This window comes from Daphnia pulex, chromosome 5, assembly GCF_021134715.1.
Source record: "Daphnia pulex isolate KAP4 chromosome 5, ASM2113471v1".
In the NCBI taxonomy this organism is placed as follows: Eukaryota; Metazoa; Arthropoda; class Branchiopoda; order Diplostraca; family Daphniidae; genus Daphnia; species Daphnia pulex.
Window position 1 is genome coordinate 6077385 of NC_060021.1, and position 20399 is coordinate 6097783.

The 20399-nt window shown below is 44.7% G+C and overlaps 1 protein-coding gene across 1 annotated transcript; it reads right to left on the minus strand.

Annotated features, from left to right (window-relative positions):
* Positions 1 to 1123: 1123 nt before the first annotated feature.
* Positions 1124 to 19035, minus strand: LOC124194750 (protein spire homolog 1-like). Its single transcript, XM_046589085.1, has 14 exons — positions 18190 to 19035; positions 18014 to 18048; positions 16718 to 16835; positions 12861 to 13054; positions 8863 to 8989; positions 8618 to 8700; positions 5884 to 6135; positions 5640 to 5769; positions 3852 to 4088; positions 3592 to 3753; positions 3232 to 3497; positions 2956 to 3057; positions 2525 to 2874; positions 1124 to 2300 (listed from the first exon to the last, which is right to left on the minus strand). The coding sequence occupies exons 1-14, from the start codon at positions 18605 to 18607 to the stop codon at positions 2096 to 2098; spliced, it is 2679 nt and encodes an 892-aa protein (XP_046445041.1). The 5' UTR covers positions 18608 to 19035; the 3' UTR covers positions 1124 to 2095.
* Between the last annotated feature and the right edge of the window lie 1364 nt (positions 19036 to 20399).

The window sequence follows — 20399 nt, forward strand, 5'->3', positions numbered from 1 at the left end:
CCTATAGAAATGAAACAAAAGCTAAAGCAAGTCTTCCGGCTTGCTCAGGATAATCCTCCACACACACACACACACCCATAGGGGGTTCTCACCGTTGAAAAAACGTGGAAGCTCGACAGTCAGATCCGCAACAACCGTGTTTTTCTCGTTTTGGGGCTGAAGAAGAAGAAGAAGACGAAGAAAGACAAGAGTGGGAAACACAAGAAAACAATTCCCCTGGTATTTTTTCCAGGTAATCAGATTCCTGTTGTTCTTGTACAAGAAACGGGAGAACGCGGAGAGAGGACTCATGACATGTTCGACATCCATCACGACCGTCTTTTTGATTGTCGGGACATTGATCTAGGGCCTCTGATCATTAAAAGGGCGGAAGTTATCTAATAAATAAGAAAGAAAATAACCGAAAAATAAAAAATAAAAGGGGCCAGACCGTCGTGGGTCGCGACCCACTGCTTCATCCTCCGGGCGATTTTTCCACGGTTCCTCTATGCACAACCTTTGATTATCAACATCCGGGGGGGAGAGAGAAAGAGAGAGAGAAAAGAGGAGGATGAACCGTTTCTTCTTCTCTGGAGAACCTGCATATAACTGCTCTGCTCTGTTTGAGAGAGAAAAAACAAAATTCTAAAGGAATTAGAAGAAGATGGAATGCCGAGTGTTAAATCAGCAAAGCAAACGCTTATTCACGATGACACGAAGGAAGGGGAGGTGGCGGTTCATTACAACTTTTTTTTTTCTTTCTTTCGGTCGAAACTCCCGACACTTTAGGAGGGGGGACTCACGGCCGTTTATTGGCGGTGTGTGCTGACGTGTTTAGTACCTCCTTTTTTTCGCCAGCTGAATATGAGGGCGGAAATGTTGGGGAGGTGAAATAAGTGACGACACTCACACACAACGTTACGGTACTTGGTCGGACGGCAGGTAAAAACTAGGGGAGAGAAAAAAATAAAATATTAAAAAATGAAAAATAACAAGAATAAGCCATCAAGATCCACATCACTCAAGAACGTGGGAAACCAAACAAAAAAGGGAAGGAGCCGACTTTCTCCCCCCTCCCCCCTCCTGTAGGCTCGCGCCGAATTAACGACACATTTTCTAGCTGGAAGTTTTCTTCCATTTCGAATAGAATTTTCGAGACACATACGTGTGTATATTTCCTAGGAGGCTCGCAAATATACATTAAGACATGATGAATGATGCAGAGAGAGAGACGGGAGACACACAAAGACATAAAAAAAATAAACAAACCAAAAAATAAACACGAGCTGCCGCACCAATGTGGGGGACAAAAAAAAACATCTTTTCTTTTTTTTTTAATTTTTTTTTCGGGATTTTCATTTTCTTCAAAAAATGTGGACATTTAAATTTCTTATTTGTTAAAAAAAAATACGCGGCAGCCACTCGATGGGAAAAAACGGGGGGATGCATAATTCGTTCGTAAGGGACACGAAGGGCAAAGAAAGAAAGAGGAAGAAGAAGAGGAATGATTTGTAGCTGGATATAGAATCAACGAATTTTGTACAGGAGAAATAGTAATTTTTTTTCTTTCAAGGTGTGAAGTAAATACAAGGTTGTTTTTTTTTAGTTTCATAACTCTTTCCATACTTATCATGTAGTAGAAAGGGCCCCGTAAGGGCAGAGAGAATTGTTGGCCTTTTCTTTACTCAAATAGATAATTTTTCAATGTGGTGATGGTAGTAGTGTGTAGAAGTGTACTTTCGTCTTGGTTGAGAATTTTGGAATCATCAAAGTCGTCGTAGAGTTGGAATTGAAATTTGTTTTTCTTATAGCTTGACTAGCGCGCGCTGTGCGTTAATTGTTTTTTGTCTTTTTTGCATTTTTTATCAATATTTCATTTTTTTGTTTTGTTTCAAATTGTGTTAGAAATTCCCCCCAAATCAAAAGCACCGGAATGAGGAAGAGAAATATTTTGGTCGTCGTCCGTCGATTTCAATCAACTGTTGTGTTTATGTTTCGTGTTCTGACGTGTTGACGTGTGTGTGGGTGTGTGTGTGTGTGTTTCCAATGAATATTTAGGTTGGAATGAGAGGATGGAAATGTGTTGAGGAGAGGAGATAAAACTTGGAGAAGATTCTCACGGAAGCGAAACGTGGATGGAAGGACCCCGGTCACAATGCGTCACAGTGTGAACCGGGTTGTAGATGATATTTTCAATCAACGTCTGACAATCCCGACAGACGTAGCAGTCACTACCCGACGACGACGATTTCTTGTGGGTTGGCTGCTGCTGCGGCAGTTGGAGCGACGGACCGATGGAAGCTTGAGCCGAAAGCAACTTTCTATTATTGTCACACACACACAAAAAAAAGAAAACAAATCAGAAATTAGGGCGGGGCCAATTGAAACGGTAAAATAAAAAAAATAAATCAGTGGCTAACGGCCTGTCCTCATCTGATTTTGTCATCCGTTGAGGATAGTCAATGAGAGAGAGAAAAAATAAAATGGTGGGGAAATCCAAATGGGAATAAAAGAGAAACCCAGTCAGTCGACCAGTTCAACCAACCTGACGGGAGTGTTGTTGGCTGACAAAGATTGATGGCGAGACAGTGTCTGGTGAGAGAATTTCTGCGGAGGCTGCGCCAGCGTCTGTTTGCGTCTCTCCGAGCCGTGACGGGCGAGCACCGGCGACGTCGGCGTCGACTCGGAGCTCTCGCAGCCGTCGACTCCGTTGCTAGACGATCCAACGTTGTTGGGCGAGCGGATGCGGAACTGCGGCAATTTCAATTGAAAAGCCGAAAAGAGAGAGGACGTGACGGCCGGCGACTGCTGCTCCAATTTGTCAGAGTTGGCTCCACGGTACCAAGATACCTCTGACACATCGATCGTATCAAACTGGTCCGACGGGATCCTCATCTATTTCGGTTACACACACAAAAGCAAACCAACGAATTAATCTCCAGTTTCCACGTCTCAGTGCGCTTGTTTCTTTTTTACCTTGGTACAGCATTTGGTGCAGATGGTCTGTCGGCAGAGTTTGCAGTTGTGCCACCACGAGCCAAAAACGGAGAAGCGAGTCTTTCGGCACACGAAGCAAACCTATTGTTTTTTGGTTCAGGAAATGCAAAAGCAAATGGTGGATGTAAATGCATGTCGACAGCGAGTCAAACGTGTTCACCGGCACGGAAACGCTTTCAGGTTTTTTCTCTCCTGTCGTTTCCCTGCGAATTGTGGACTAAAAAAAAAACAGTTCAAAATCAAAAGGGTACCAACCTTTCCGTTGGTGACGTCATCCTTGATGGACGAGTCTAGTGGCAGGTTGTCGAGCGATGCGGCCGTCAAGACCCGTCTCATGTGGACCAGCTCTTCCAACGTGACCAATTTGCCCTGGACGACTTGCTGGAATTCCTTCGAGCGGACGAAATCATCCTGAAGGTGGCCGGCGTGAGTCGGCGAGCCGGGCGGCGAGTGAAGCGACGCAGAGGACGATGAAGTCGACGAAGACGGACCCGAGCAGGGCAACGATCCCGGCTGATCGCCTGAATGACATCAGTCAAACGAAAAAATAATTAATTTTCAGATTTAAATTTGGATTGAGTTGAAAAAAAAACAAAACAAAAAGAGTCGACATACTTGAAAGGTTGGCTGGATTCAAAGTCATTCGGGGATCGGGCCCTTTGCGGCCGTAGGAACTGATTTGTGAATGCCTCTTGAGGAAAGGATTGCTGACGGTCCTTGTGAGAGGTGGGGGCAGGACGGTGAGACTGTGCCTCCTCGACGGCGACTCGTCTCGTTCTGTTATTTTTATTTTTTTATTATTATTTTTCCAAACATTTCATTCAGTTTCTTTCCCCTTTTGAAAATAAATAAAATGTAAATGAATTCAAACTCACGATGATGGAGTGGAATGCCAGAGTGGTCTCGACGTCTACAATCCATTTTGGAGTTGAGGGGAGTCGACGATTCCGATCTGGAACACGACGTGAACGGATCCGCCATGTAGTCGTAGCGTCTGGGTGGCGACGGAGGCGGCAGTTCCAGGTCTTCATCCTCTTCCAGTTCGTCGTGCAAATGATCGGCTTTCAATAATTTCCGCTTCGTTGGCGTCAGGATCGTGGCCGTCACATTCTCTGCAAATCACAATTTAAAAAACACACAAATTTGTCAAGTCGCTGTTAAAAAATCTTGGTCGACCGAAAATCAAGACAAAAAAAAAAACCTGGAACAGTTTCCAGAGGAGGGAAATCTTCATCCATTGGCTCTCAAATTAAACTCCTTAAAAAAAAAAAACCAGTTCTCGTCACCAAAGTAAGAAGTAGGCGACCGCACTGTGTGGAGAGGAAAACGCGACTGGATTTTAAAGTAAAAAAAAAAAGCGACGACAAATTTTCGCTTTTACGTGGGAGGAGAGAAGGAAAACTTTTGCGCCTTTCCAATGGTTGAGATGATTGAACTGCAACCTGCAACCAAAGAGACAGTCGCATTCTCACACACACACAAGAGAGTAGCTACTTTAGCGGCAGCTGTAACCTACTTTCGTGTCGCCACTCGAGAGAGAGAGAAATCCGAAAATTGTGCACAGACATCTGGAGAGAGGCAGGAGCAGGGCCCCCAAGCCACACACGGTTTCCTTTTTGTGTTGTTGTTGTTTTCGTCTTATTCTTCTTCTTCTTCTTTTTTTACTTTATGATTACTTTTGTGTTTCATTCCACATAATTATTGTTACGACGACGGCTGATGAAAGGGCCACTTTCTCTTTGCTCTTCTCCCCCCCACCACCAGTACGCGTGTGTCTAGTTGCGTATACTACTTCACTACTATTTGGACACGGTCGAGCATCATCTTCTGTGTTGATTCATTTGTCGAAATCCTAGCTCCCAAGGTCTCGTAATCTACTGAACATCTCGGACTAATTAACATGTCAGCCACCCACTTGTCTAGTAAAAACCAACGCAACTCTCTCGCCATGGCTGGTGCCCATTTCGATACCCTTTCACTGCCCGCGCACACAACTAGTCGCCAGCTGCGCGTGTGTGTGTGTGTGGACTCTAATAACCTTGCAGATAGATTCGGCCTTCTCTTCTTGCAACTGGACGGATGGATGGAAATACGGTCCGTCGGTTCCGGACGACTAATCTCCGAGATTACCTCGCACGTTTCGATTCGCTCTCTCGGGCGCCATTGTCGTTGTTTTTTTTATATTGCCCTGATCTGATCTGCTCTGCTCTTTGCCATGTCGTCATAAACAATGACGACAAGAATCGCCCTTCCGGCTCATCCCCTAGTCGTACGCTGGTGGTACAAAAGGGGCAGCTGGAGTCTTTCATCTGTGTCCGTGTTACTAACCTGTCAGCTAGCTATTCCCCCATCAGCTTCTGCATTCTGTATTTTTATTTATTATTTCATGATCATGATCCATTTCACCACCAGCTAGCTACCCACCTCTTCGTTTATTTATTTGTTTTCGTTCGCTTGATGCTGTTGTTATTGCCATGCCCTGCGGAGAAATTTCTAAAAAAACAAAAAAATACTATTGCCCTTCTTTCTTACTTTTCTAACATTTTTCTTTTGGTTTTCTTTTCTTTTACACCCCTCTCGTAATTTCGTGCCTTAACAAATAAAATAAAATCGATCGTTCGATCTCTCCTATTTTTGTTATTATTGTTTTTTTTTAGACTCACCTGTTCGGTTGACCAGGAGGCATCGAGTGGGCTTCAATTCCTTGGAATCGTGCTGCCGGATCGACTCCATGAGCAACTCGACCGGCGTAGAAACACGACGAGCCAGCGGCCTCAGCTTCCTCTCCGACGCCTACGAATTAGCAAAGGAGAGAAAAACAAAACAAAAAGAAAAAAACAAATTAGCATGAAATGTAAATGTTTGAACTTCTGTTGTTGTTGTTGTTGTGGTTGTAGCTGCGGTTACCTTGCGGAGAGGTGGGCGAGATCGGATGAATTCCAGGATGACGGCGTGTGCGTCTTTCTTGACGCGGGGCGGAATGGTCCCATCCACCATGACCTGACGCAATTTGTAGCGTCTCGATCGGATGTCATCCATCATCATCTCGTAGGGCGTCAGTTCGTATTCGTACGGTTTGCGGGCGCTTTCGCCTCCCGACGCCGACTTCAACTTTACCCCGTTACGCAGCTGACGGATCACCTGCACCCACAATTTCGCCTGTCGTCCCAATGACAAAGCAAAAGATTAGAACTCGGAGGCAAAAGAAACAAAACGGTCGCCCACCACCCCACCACTTTCAAAAAGTCTAAACTGGCCTCGTGTGTCGTGTGCGACGGTCTACGTGTCGGCCGTGATGTGTCTATTTGCGGCCAGTGACGTGACCGTTTCCATCCTCTCGCATTTTGTTATTCTCAATCATGACATCACCCAGCACACCGACATTTTATTTTTTTTCCAAAAAAGAGTAAAGTTCCTTTTTTCTCTCTTCTTCTTTTTCTTCTTCTCTTTGTTCGGATATACGATCGAATAAACGAGCACGTTCATGACCGGCCATTTCCACCACCTACTCGAATTTCCCACCTTTTGGACCTGCCACGGCCGCTGGACTGTGGACCGTCTGATTTCAGAAACGAACCTGTGTCACCGCCGTTTTAGTATTTTCCATTCAAAATGAACCCCACGCCGGAGATGAATCATGCGGGCGCTCGCGCCTCATTCAAATTTCTTCTTCTCGGGGAAAATAAATAGAAACACACAAATTCCGGATATGAATAATAAAATGACGAAAAATGTTCTTTTCTCTTTTCTTCTCGCCTTCTTTTCATCCCTCTGAAAATAATTCAAAAATAAAAAAAAGGTGTGCGTCATGTTCTCTCTCTCCCCCATTCCAGCACCGTTGCTTTTAGGAATCTTTTTTGCCGCGCTTCCGGTGATGGATGATGTGAGGTCTTTTATTCTCTCCTTCTTTTTTGATTATTTCTACGTGTGTGTGTGTGTGTGTGTGGCTCTCGTTTGGATAAAGGGGCGATAAAGAAAAGAAGGAAATCAAGAACAAAAGGCTGTGAGACTCTACGATGGCATCAGTTGGAAGATGCCCAGTGCGCCTAGCCAGATGCCTTTCGACTTGTTCCAGCAGCGGCTGGGGCTGCAAGCAACAAGATGGATGGGGCAGGGTGTTTTGTACGGCACCTGAGGACGACATTCCTCCGCTTCTCGCTTCTTTTTCTTTCTTCCAGGCTGTTGCCGACATCAGACCTCCCACCCTTCCCTATTGAATATCCATTTCAATAACCATAAAAGAAGATGGCCATAAAACACCCGAAGAAAATGCGGCCCAAAGTGGGAACAAGTTAACGGCTTCGACTCCCAAAATAGTCCACAAGGCGATTTCCCGTTTAATCTCCAATCTCCTCCAAGGAACCGACGATCGCAATTACTTTAACGGGGAAGGGGGGGATAAGCAACTCGACATTTTCATTGCTGGAAACGGACCTTCTATTTTTATTATTTTGTCGCTCAATTGAGAGAGAGACAGCCGCAACGACGAAACAACAAAGAGAGAGGGGGCAAAAGAGTCATCACGGAACAATAACAACCCAAAAAAGAATTTTAAAAAAAAGCACACAGAGAGTTTGTGATTTAATTTTTTGTTCGTTGGTTGGCTCATTCGTTCGGATGCGATCTCGACCCCCGCGTGACCCAACCAACTCCACCCTTTTCCGGCCATTCCGATTTTCTATTCAAAATTCCCCCCGCCGTCTCTCTCTCTCTCCCCTCTCTTTCTGTCTGCGACTGTTTAATCCTACCGACCGAAACTCTTTTTTTTTCCTATTCTATTCCCTGTTTATTTTCGGAAATTTACTCTGTGACATGATGAAAAACTGACACACAAGAGGAGAAATAGACACAGAGGAACGGTTCAACGTCCCCTGGCAACGACGAGTCCCTTTTTCTCACAACACAAACATATGGGGGACAACGACTGGAACAACAACTACTACTGGCAATGATAATCATAATCATTATTATCCTTATGATTCCCCCCCCCCCTTTTCTTCTCTGTAGAAACGTATACTGCGACTGCCACTATTTTATCTTCCTGCCCATAAGTTCCACCCATCCACCCACCTACCCCCGGTCGCCCAAGAGAAATCTCGGGCCCAAAAAACGACGACAACGATTTCCCCTCGATTGTGACTTGTGCACACCAGTTACACATTGTACGCAGGAGAGACACACCAAGGTTACACGTTGGTTGAGGGTTAAATGTCAAATGTCAACCGAATATTTTTCTTATTTCTCCCCCCCCCGTCACCTTTTTATTCGATTATTTCCCTTGAAAAAAAAAGGGAAAAACTGTTTCACAAGACTTGCACTGCAACATCGGCGAGGGTAAACCTCTGGTGCTCCGCGTGCCTTTTGGCGCTGCCAAAAGGTTAACCGCATCCACACGCTCCCGCGGCGCGCGTGAGACGCTGGCAACCTTTTATTACTTTCCGTCTCTCTCTCTCCCCCCAATCATGTTTCTCCGTCTCTCCTTTCTTCTCCTCATTTTCCCATTTTTTTCTTTTTTGTTTTGTTTGTCGGGTCTTCGACTTAAACATGTTTGTTTTGATGTACACATTCTCCTCCTCCTCCTTTTGCATCTGCGCCATCGTCTTCGGCCACCAGTTTCTTAATAATCGCCAGAGTTACTTACCCAGTCGGCCAGATGGAGTTCCGTCAGCTCATGCGAATGGGTTTCGGATTTGTTGTTTCTCAGTTCCCGCCAATCCTCAGGTGCTGCCGTTCCAGAAAAGTAAAAGAAAAAAGAATTAGAATTAGAAGAAAAAAGAAGAAGATTGTAGGTCAAATAATCAAAGCGGGAGCGGAACACGAGGGGCCATGAATAAAACATGAAACGAGATTATGGGAGAAGGAGGAGGATGATGATGGTGATGATACCTGATGAGACTTTGACGAGAAAGTCTGAAAACTCGAGCGTCTCGGCGACGAGGGCGCGGCAAACGGCTCGAAAATGGGCGTCCGCCTGGTTCGACGAAGCTGTGCTGCTGATTTGCATGCGACACCGCTGGGCAACGTCACATAGAAAAAAAGATAACAAACAAACAAAAAAAGGAGTTAAAAGAAACTCAAACAAAATCAGACCGACTTTTTATGTCAATCCACACAGAGTCAGAATTTTCTCCGACAAAAATAGAAAAAAGGTTAAAAAAAAGAAGAAACAAACATGAAAAGGTAGCCCAAATAAGTCGAGCGCGCAAGTCAAGTCGAATCTCCTCGGGTTGTGTAATTTTGTTGGTTGCCTTTCAATGCTGGACCACGTCCGGATTAGAAAGAAAAAACAGCGGGCGGTTCTATAACCCACACTCGACAGACAGAGATGGACGAGGTCCACATCAAAAGCCAAGCTATAACGTGCGTCGACAAAGAATGCGCGAGCAGCTGCTGCCACACGGCCGCTCTTCTTCTTCTCCTAATGCGGCAATTTTTTGTTCTTCTTTCCTTTCCATTTTTTTTTCTTTTTGCCTTCAGAAAGTTGAAGAAAGTAAATGACGGGCCGGACAGCAGTCAGAAAGAGAAGAAGAGAGCAACGCACTTGAACCCCGAGAAACATTAACTGGCCCTGTGCTTCGTGCCATCTGGGCACCGAGGGGATATAACTTTAACTAACTATCTGGTTAGCTTGGCAAGGGCTTCTTCTTTCATCTTCTCTCTTTCCCGGATGGACAATCACTATGGCGCTTTGCCTCTTTATCTACTTCACTAGACGATTAAGATTATGGGGGAGACCTTCTACTTCTTCTTTCTTTCTTTGAAAAAATGAGACGCACCTGTTACACTTTTGAACTTCACCTTCACGTCGCCCCCCTGGAGTTGCAGGCACACACTCACGCCGGCATTTTGAGCAGCCCATTTGAATGAAGCGAAACGGGAGATGAGGTGGGCACAGATGACATCACCCACACACACAGGAGGATCTTGTTCTCTCTCCCCTTGGGTTGTTGGTTCGTTCGTTTGATTTCTCTCGTGAGCCGAGGAAAAAATGACGCCACCACACGGATTCATTGACAAACCAAAAGGGAAAACGCGCAACGATTTTGCGCCGCCGAAAGATGAAAAAGAAAAGAGAAAAACGTGTCGCACACGCGCGAATAAAAGTTGGGGAGAAAAGAGAAAAGTATTGTATCAGTTTCCAGCCATCTCTTCTTCGTGTCTCCACCTTTCCCCCTCCCCCCTTGTTGATTATGTAAATGCGAAATATCTCTTTGGAATATTAAACAGCGCACATTCTCTTCCTCGGTCCACCACAGGATCCATTTCCGGAATGAACGATGGATGGACCGTCGGATGGATGGATGGAGAGAAAGCAACAAACCGTCGCCCGGGAGATCAGATAACAACAACATCAGCACACATTTCATTATTCCCCCTGCCGTCATGGCCGTTTTTGGCTATTGGCGTAGGAAAAGAAATAAAGAAAAAGAAGAAGAAAAAAAAAAAAAGACTAGTATGCAAATATCCCATCGGATTGATCCGACAGCAGCTCCAAAAATATTTTAATTTTAAAAAAGGAGAGAGAGAGAGAGAGCCAATGGCGAAATAGTTGAGGGTTTCATTCCTTGAGAAAAACCAAACCAAACAAAAAAATGATTCCATTCCCTGTTGGCGTGTTTAGTTCACCAGTGAGCCCGTTTCTACTCTCGTTTTCACGTTCCCTTCACGTATAACTAATAAGAGGAGTAATGGGGCGGCATTTCCGCGTTCGACTCGCGAGGGTCACAGCCAAGAATAAAACATTCCTTGGAAATGATTTAAAAGGAGGAAGCCCAAAATCGGATGGAGCCTTCCATCGGAATCGGAGGAACAAAAATACCCAAGGAGAGGCGGAAGAGGCGGACGGCCAATGGATGGATCCACCGGAGAAGGTCCAAGAAAAAATGAAATAAAAAATAAAAAAAACCTGTCCCGTCCTTGCCTAAAGCTACCAACATCATAAAAGATAATGACCACCCACCGAAAGGCTTCATCAAGTGAACGCCAAGATGAAGAAGTGGCCAGCCATCAGCGGGTGGTGGGTTTTTATACTCTGAGTCGTCTTTTCTCTTCTTCTTCTTCTTCTCTTTTTGGGACGACGATGCTTACCAATCGCAATCAAATTTTTAACTGGAAAATTTCGATATTATTCTGGTGATGACGCCTTGAGGCTCCCCAGGTGGATAAAAAGCAACGACCAAGAAGACGGGCGACGACGACGATGACGACAATCCGTTCACGTCTATTTAGGGGGAGGGAGTTCCGGGACCATTTCCCGAGAAATTGAGAACAAATAAGAAAATGAAAAGAAAACTCGACCGACTTTGGATTGTTTGAGGAGGAGAGCCATTGTCGACATCGGTTGCCGTGTCCATTATTAATTCAACAGCACCACAATTTTCAATGGAAGGCCGTGATGGGGGTATTCTTTTACGTTTCAACGTTGCCACTTTGGGCCAGCCAACAAGTGAACCTAACCCTTATTAGAACGGCGGATAATTTGATTGATCTTGTTTCTTTTCTCTCTTCTCTCTTTCTTTCTTTTCACAAGGTTTTTTTCGTTTGCATTTTTGACGGTCGTTTCCTCATTGTCCGTCCGTCCGTGTCCATTCCATTCCCGCTCCGTAACGCTCCATCGTCCCTTTTATTATTTCGCCTATTTAAAAAGATGACGGTCAATTTGAACACACGGCCCCCTTCAAATTGCCTCGAGCCCAAACCAAAATCTACTCTCTCAACTCTTTTTTTTTTCCATTAAACATTTTTCTTCTTCTTTTTTCTTATTTAGTCCTCATTTTTCTCTCTCTCTCTCTCTATCTCTCTTTAACCAAAAAAATAATAATCTCGAAGGCAACCGCCGTCAGAGTCGGTCACGATCCGTTGAACAAAATAAAACCCCCATTTTCTTTCCTTCAAATCATTTTCGAAAATGAGATTTTCGCTGCTTGTCCATTGGCACAGACAACAAACAAGCAGGCAGCAATACACACGCACCGGCTCTGCCTGCCTGTCCCTGTGTGTGCTATGGTGGGCTACTAACGCGTGTAAGATCGATAGCCACAGCCACCATTTTCACGCTCCTATTTCTTATTTAATGTCAGATTGACTATGCGGCAGGCCGGCCCGCGTCACTGAGCACAATCTCAAGCGCAAAATCTTGACAAAGGGACGGCACCCAAAAAGTAAAATAAAATAAAATAGTCAAAAATGCCGTTTCACTACAAAATTCGCCCTTTCTCTCTCTCTCTTCCGCCATGACCAAAATGAAAAACAAAAATGTAGGATTCAGAAAACAAAATAAGACGCAAAAAAATGTAAGCGAAAAGCGCCCACACACGAACTCCTCTCCTTCATTCGAAATTCTTTGCACGAAAATTTCCGTTTACTGCCCGCGCTCACATAAACATTTCATCTTTTTCCCCGATTTTGGAATCCCCACCCCCTCCTGTTTTGTTTCTTTTTTCTATCAAATAAAAATGGTGTGTGTGTGGTTAACAATCCGGTTTTTGTGATGTACTATAAAAAGGACCTGGACAAACATGGCAAAGAGAAGTAAATTGGCGAGTTTGTTTTTCTCATTGTCTCTCCATATGAAAATATGGAAACGCCTTTTTGGGCTGACAAGAAGAAGAAACAAACAAAAAAAAGTGTCAACTCGAACAAGACGAGACAAAAGAAAAAATATTCAAATATTTAGCGAGCTGATGTCAATCTGACTCGACTACCGTCCCGAGAGTAGTCGTGTCGTCGACAAATAATAAAAGCACTTTGCCCGTTTGTGCTGTTTGCTCGTGGACGACTCGAGTCGAGTCACGCCCTTCGTGACATTTCAAAAAAATGGCAAAAACACGGGTCGATACGAATTTACACGAGAGAGAAAAGAAAAAAGAAAAAAAGGAACTTACATCCATGACGTGCGATAATGACGTCATCGCGGAGGCGGCAGCAGCAGCCGCAGCGACGGCGGCAGAGGCGCTGGAAGAGGAAGTCGTCGATGTGGAAGAGACGGAAGCTGCTGCCGCCGCCGCTGCAGAATCTTCGGCTTCACCGGAATCCTGTTCGATGCCTTCATCCTCGGCCGACTGGCATTCACCTTCATCTACGAAAAAAGCAGAAAATGAAAGAAATGGTTAAGTTACAAGTTCAGCGTTTGTGGTCGACATTTATTTATCATTTCCCCGAATAGGAAACAATCGACACAATGGACACACATCAGAGTCAAGGTGGCCGGAAGTCGAAAATTGATATTACGGCCATTTGTCAATCGAGCCAAAAATTAGATAACAAGGAAAAGAAACGATATGAATTGGTTGCTGTTGTGTTACGCAGGGGGATTGGCGCGAGTAACACGATAATAATGGCGGCCAATTCCAATGACGTCAGCCAGCAGCAGTTAAAAAGGGAAAGAAAAAGCAACCAAAAAGAAAAGAGTCGAGTGGGATCGATACTGTTCTACTACACACGCCCCGACCACGGCCATTACAACAACAACAACAACAACAACAAGGGCCAACAATGACAACCGAACAGAACTACTACATCGCTTTCCATTCCGTGATTGTAGTTGACATGGAGAAAGAAAGAAAAAAGAAAAGAACTTTCCAAAATGTTTGTCGCGAAAATCAAATGTTTTCATTGTCCCGCGTGTGTCACGGCGCCCACCTTCAAACGCAACAACAGAAAAAAAAATGTTTTTGGCGGACGAGGGGGAAGGAGAAAAACCCGACTTGGACAGCATCCAGTAGCAGCGTGTCCACCAGAACCAGGTAACAACCACCACCACAAAAAAAAAGAAAAAATTCCACACGCTGCATCCTCATCATCCCACTACGCACATTACTCCCTCGGTCTCTCGGCCGTTTCATTTTTTTCTTTTTTTCTTTCTTTCTCTTTCGTGAACGAACCAACGAATTGGAGAAAGTTGCCGAGAAAATTGACCGAGAGACTTTCTCTTTTTCCATCCCAAAAAACGAAAAGAGTCAAAAGAATAATAATCAGGGGGGGGAGAATAGAAATAGAATCTATAGCTGCGCACAATATAAAGGGATAGCAAGCAAGGGGGGTTAGAATGTTTTCAACACTTTCACACGCAAGAGAGCATGGGGCGCCGGTGGAGCGGGTCCGCTGTTGATCGCCGATCGATAACTCATTTCGACCAATCATCCTCGCACCCGAAAAACCACACAAAACACACCATCACCACACCACCACGTGTTTTCCCCTCCCAAAACAACCAACTCCAACCATATCCGCAAACAACTTTTCTTGTCGGATGGACTTGTATTCGGCCGTGGTTCTAAATTTAGTCCAAAGATACGAGAGTCGTGATCACGGCGAAAAAAAAAATAAAAATAAAAAAATTTGTAATTTCAGTTGTGTCCGTTGCAAGGCCGGGCAAACTGCTCTTCATCATCATCATCCAACATTCTCTCTTTTATTCTTTGAAACCTAACGGCCATTTGCTTATGCGCGTCCCTCTCCAGCTTCTCCCATCTACCCCGTCCCAGAACTGAACCTGAGCAACAAAAATAAAAAAGAAGAAAGAAAAAAGAATAACCTGAGACTCTTGTGAGTCTCCTCCGCTGGTCGTCCTCCCCTTCCACTCCATTGGAGAAAGAAGAAGAGGAATGTAGGTCACGCTTCCCCTCCCGGCCGGCCGGTCCACGTCTCTTTCTCTCCACTGGCCACAATGGACACGGCACAGCACAGCACATTTTCTTTCTTTCTTTCTTTTCTCCAGCATTTCTTTTTTTCTTCTTCTTCTTCTCCCCGTCGACTATTCAATACTACACACACACACCTGACACACACTCGTTTTTCTCCTCCAAAGATATTTATTTCTCCTCCCTCCTTCTTCTTCCTCCTCTTTTCTTCTTGTTTTCTTTTTTTCTCACAAATTTTTGGTTATTTTATTTATTGGTAGATATTTCCTCGGAGATAACCGACCAAACTTTTTCCTTCGGCAAAAGAAAGGGAAGAGAAGGTGAAGGGGAGAAGAAGAAGAAAAAGAAGAAGAAAAAGGAGGAGGGAATATAGCGTTTGACGTGAAAACTCATCAAACCGTTCAAAAGATCACTATCGAACGAACGAAACCCCTGGCTCGGGCTGCTGTCCCTGTCGCTGTCCCTATGCAAATCAGTTTGAGCTGAAGGAGAGGGGCGGGAGGAGAGAGAAAAAGAAAAAAGGGCAAAAAGGAACAACAACAGGAAGGCTGATGACGGCAGCGTCGTGATGTATCGTCATGACCTTTCCAACGCATATTAAAAAACATTTTCTTTTTCCCCCCTTTTGATTCTCCTATATGGAAACTCGTGTATATTTTTACCCCCTTTTTACCTTGGCGTCTCTCCGACATCCGGATGGAAACGAACGGAGAGAAGCAACAGCATTTTTATTTATTATTTTTTGTTGTTGTACAAAATGTGCGTCTAGTACGGCGTCTACTTCACCTGGGAGGAGATGAAATGCATCACGAGAGAATGTGGAAGGAGATGAGGAAGACAAAAAAAAAAAAGAGCCCAAAGACTCCACCTCCTCGGCTCCTCTTGGAACCAGCCAGGAGCCCCAACTACGCGCGACTACGACGAGGAGAGCCACCAAGTCCATATTCAGGTGCAAAACAAGGTGGGCACCTACGAACCTTATAAGGCTTTGTTCACAACCAAATAAAAGCCCAAAGGTCCGTCCGTCCGTCCGACGGTCCGTTCCATTACAAGAAAAACACAGAGACTAAAAGGCAACACAACTACAAGGAGGAGGAATAAGGGGGTACACACACACAGGTGGTCATTCCATCCCATTCCGGACCGTTTTGTGCCTTCACCTCCCCCTCCACCTTCTTCTTGCAAAGTTAACAAAAAAGAAAAAAGTAAAAAAAAAGATCATCACATCCAAAACTCGTAGGTTGTTCTTGTGTGGTGTGGTGAAAAATATCTATCAGTTGATTTAATCTCTCGGCTCGGTCAAAAAGAGACTCTCGACTCTCATTGTCTTTTTTTCTTTTCTCATGAAAATTTCGGTCAAAAGGTTATCCCGGAGAGACTCGTCTTTTCTCGCATAAAAATCCGTGCAGAAAACTCATCAACTCGACTCCGACATTTGCCCACGCATTTCAACTAATAAAAAAGGGGCCCTTCTTTTCTTTCTTCTTCTTTTTATCGACAGCAAATTCTTTCGAGTACAACAACAACAACTATAATCCGTCGCCCCTTTGAGACTCTTCCTGGACTGCCATGCCGAATCGATGGATGGATAATAAACTGACCATTTGTTTTTGTTTTCTTTTGTGGTTCTTCCTGAACGAAAAAGGCGTGGACTGAGTTTAAAAAAAGAAAAAGGAGAGAGAGGAGGAAGGGGGGAGGATTACATCGGCACGCGAAAAATATTTGACTTTTTAACGAAGATAGAAAAGGTGGAAAATTCCCCCCGCCGCGTTGATGTCGTTATCTCTCTCGTGAGCGCGTCCGTTTTATGTCAAAACGATATGACGACGATGACCTCACCGCCTTTGCTAATAAGTCTTCCTTTCCTTGTTTTGTTTATTCTTCTTCTGCTTATCAGACTGACGTCAAATTTCAAAATATGAAAAAAAACCGACTATATAACACAACCGTCACTCCCCGTCAGGTGCCAGACTTGAAAAAACACGGAACCACTTATTTTATGATGACGAAACTGTTGTCGACTCGCTCGACTTGCGGCGGTGGATTCAAGGTAGAACAAGACAACAACAACAACAAAAGAAAAAAAGAGCCAGACTTACCGGCCGACGTGAGGAAGTCAATCATTTGCTCCAGGTCGGGACTGAGGATGTTCTGCTCGTTTTGTTTGCAGCCGTAGTCCAGCGCCTCGTAGAGGGCCCAGCCCAGTCCCGAGACCAACTATTGAAAATAGACAAAAAGAAGAAGAAGAATTATTTCAAGGTCGCATTGGCAATGTATAAAACAAGAAAAACAAGTAGAGCAGACGGACCTGGAGGTGCCCAAAACAGAATAAAGAAGGAAAAGAAATGGAGAGATTTCAAGGTGAAAAAGTGATTCAACTGTGTAATAATGGAATCAAAAGCGCCATTTCCGACGATTCCGAGGTCACCACACAAGCGAAAAGAGAGCGAAACGACCCAAAAAATAGAAAATAAAACAAAAAGAAGAAGAAAGACACTAAACATGATTAAACTAACGTAAAAACCACCACGACGGGGCCAAGCGCGCCAACCACAGCAGCACGGGATTCTCTCCATCATTTCACGGCAACAATTCGAAAATGTTGAAATGGCTGTTGCCGTTGTTTCTTTTTTCCACGGTCTGACGATTTCACACACACACACAGGTCACGAGGTTGTGTCTATTCGACCTCAGACGCCTATCGTTTCGGGGGCCCTGGCCGGGAGGAGGTCAACGGCTAGAACGAACCATCGTACGAACGAACGAAAAAAGCTACACAGTAACAGAAAACCCACGAGAATTATTATCATCATCACATAATCCGTTTGCAGACTTAACTAACTGCCCATGCCCGCCTGCCCGCCCGTTCGACGTTCGGAGACGAAGAAGAAAAAACCAACAACAACAACAAACAAACAAACAACCTTTAACCATGGAGAGGGAATGGGGAAGAAGAAACCATTCAACCATTTCACGATCTGCCCATCTCTCCTTTCGTTTCAAAGGTAAAATACCGCCTGCCTGCCTGCCCATGATACCTGTACGAAAAGGAACCCAGCAACTTGCTGTGCCATTTGCCCAACGTCGTCGTCTTGCCCGTGTGTGAATCGATTTCAGGATTGTCCAGTTTGGCGGATGAGTAAAAGACAAACAGAAAAAAAATATTTGTAAATAAAACAATACACCAAAGAAAATGGCGAAGAGATATTCCAAGGACAACATAGTGGCAGTCTTCTCTCTCTCTCTCTCATTTGCATATCTTGTGTGTGTGTGGAATGTCGGACTGGTCGGTGGGGATCAAAGAACAAGGGAGAAGAAAAAAAAGAAGACCAAAAGACAGATGAAGGATGGAAAAAGAAAATAGAAGAGAAAGAAGAGAAGATAAGTCAACTCACCTGTGATTGACACTCGGCTACCGTCCGCCTTTCAGCTGTAAAAGGGGAACAACAGAAAAACAAAAATGAATAAATCAATTCGACAAACAAAAACCCATTTTTCTTTTTTCTTTTTTAAATAATAATATGGACGGTGTGTGGTAGGAGGAGAAGAGCAGACGACAGTTGACACTCACCTTCGATGGAATCGGCGGCCTCCTGGAACGAGTGCGGGTGAACGTGACCGTCGCGATGAATCCAGAGGTGAGAAGTTTCACCGACGACGACGCACTTCATCACCTCGTTTTCACTTTTATCCGTTAAGTTGTGAATGTTGTTGTTGGCATGCTGTTGGTGAGACTGTTGTTGGTTGTTGTTGTTGTGACGAGAAGTCGTAGGAGGAGGAGGAGGAGGATTGGCACTGTTGAAACACTGAAGGCCCGTCTTGGCCGACTGGTAAAGAATTGCCCAGGCTCGTTCTTCAGTCACCGGACCATCAAACGCCCGGAGGATCGACAACAAGCTGAGCGATTCCTTGCTTTCGTCCAGTTTCGTGTGCTGGAATTTCTCATTCTTCGCAGACGTCGACGAAGAAGATGTCCACCGGGCGGCCATCTTTGATCCTATTTTTTCCTGCTTCCACCACCACCACCACCACGCCGCCGATCACACACACACTACACACTGTAACACACTGAATTTTCAGCCGATTCAATTTTTCCGATAAAACCGGCACCATGCACCTACACAACACCAATCTCACACACACATAGGCACACGAAATCGATGAGAGTTGATGCCCTGTGCAGTGCAGCTGGCCTACACAAACTGAAAGAAGAAGATGTGATGTCCTGTCAAACGTGCGGCTGCTGTAAACAGAAGCGAAAAAAGGAGTCTGCGACTGTGACTGTGAACGATGTGCTGCACCAAACGTCCAACGAGAGCCCGTCATACGCCATTTGCACTCGAAGCTAGCTCGGTATCTACTGCTCGAATTCGGCTCCAAGGCAACTGAACCGATTCACCCACCCAGCCCCCGCACACACACACGGAGCTCCGCCCACTTATCGGCGTCTTCCTGAATTCAGCGCCATCTGTGATCCGCATTTGTCAACTCGCCTTTTTCTCATTTTTCAAAATGCCGCTTTGCGGGCTTGCGGCTACTACAGAAAGAGAAAAAAAACCACCAATACGAAAAAATTAAAATAAATAAAAAAAGAACGTGCCCTGGAAGAAAAATGAAGCAAAGAGCGAGGTTGGGGGGAGTGGGGAAGAATGGGAAAGAAACGGGTCTCGTTTAAAGCCATTGTGTAAAACCGGTCGTGATCGTGAAAATATAATAGGCCATCATTCATAGATGCAACCGGAGGCGGGCGAGAAAACTATACGGAGAGAGAGAGAGAGGCAGCAGCAGCAAAAAGGGTTGTGATGCTGTTGCTGGCCGTAAACACATAGGCTCATAGGCTAATACTCGTAAGAAACTACAACACACACACACACCTATAGCTTATTCTTATTCTTATTTAGAGAAGTTATATACTATGCGTATATATATACGCGTCTGCATGCATACGTACGCATCCATCCATCCATCGAGGGGAAGAGCAAAAGGCGGGCGGAATATTCTAGGCAAAGGAGAAAACGTGACTCACACACAGTTCAACCCAGCGACTCCCTTTAGCTCCTCTGACTTGTCGGAATGTTGATAGCTCTTCATTTCTTTCTTTCTTCTTCTTCTTTTTATTTATTTTTTTTAGACAGTTTCTTGTGTGTGTGTATGTGTATCCGACCCGAGGTTTTTTTGGGTTGAAATTGTATTTCATCTACCAAAGGAAAAATACATCAAAGAATACCTATCGCCCATGATGAAGATGGGGCCGTTTTTTTTTTTCTTTTTTAGCGAAGAAATTCTTCTTCTTCTCATTTTTTTACGAGACGTTGAGGCACGAAAAATCGCCTCTCACGAAACGGTGGAATAACGAAACGGGTTCGTTTTTTTTAGATTTTGTTATTTTTTATTATTTCTCGCTCGCACACATCCTATCCATCTCCATCTTTCCCCTTTTTTTTCTGCCGCGGCTCACATTTCAGTTACACATTGGTTTGCCTAACTATGTAATAGTCGATCGAGGGGGTTTGCTCGGTCACGGAACGCCGAGACTTTTCTCCCAAAAAGAAAAAAGAAAATCGTGGCGTCGGCAGTTTTTCACAGGACACACGGCGGATGGAGGAGTTGAATCAGTTGAACACGCGCGTTTGTCGGGTCGCGCGCAAGCCGCGCTCGCCGTCGACAATGAATGCCCCCCGAAGCCGCGCTCACCGCGATTATAAGCCGGCACACCGAATAAGACATGCAGCTCGTAAATATTTTCGAGATCAAGGAAGATGAAGAAAGAAGAAGAAGGCC

What these genes read in the sequence shown, in the direction of transcription:
- LOC124194750 (XM_046589085.1), bottom strand. Translation starts at nt 18,607, where the DNA reads ATGGCCGCCCGGTGGACATCTTCTTCGTCGACGTCTGCGAAGAATGAG. An exon ending in GGCCGCCGATTCCATCGAAG is followed by an intron (nt 18,049 to 18,189) that starts GTGAGTGTCAAC and finishes CCCCTTTTACAG; the next exon opens with CTGAAAGGCGGACGGTAGCC. An exon ending in TGACTTCCTCACGTCGGCCG is followed by an intron (nt 13,055 to 16,717) that starts GTAAGTCTGGCT and finishes CTTTTTTCGTAG; the next exon opens with ATGAAGGTGAATGCCAGTCG.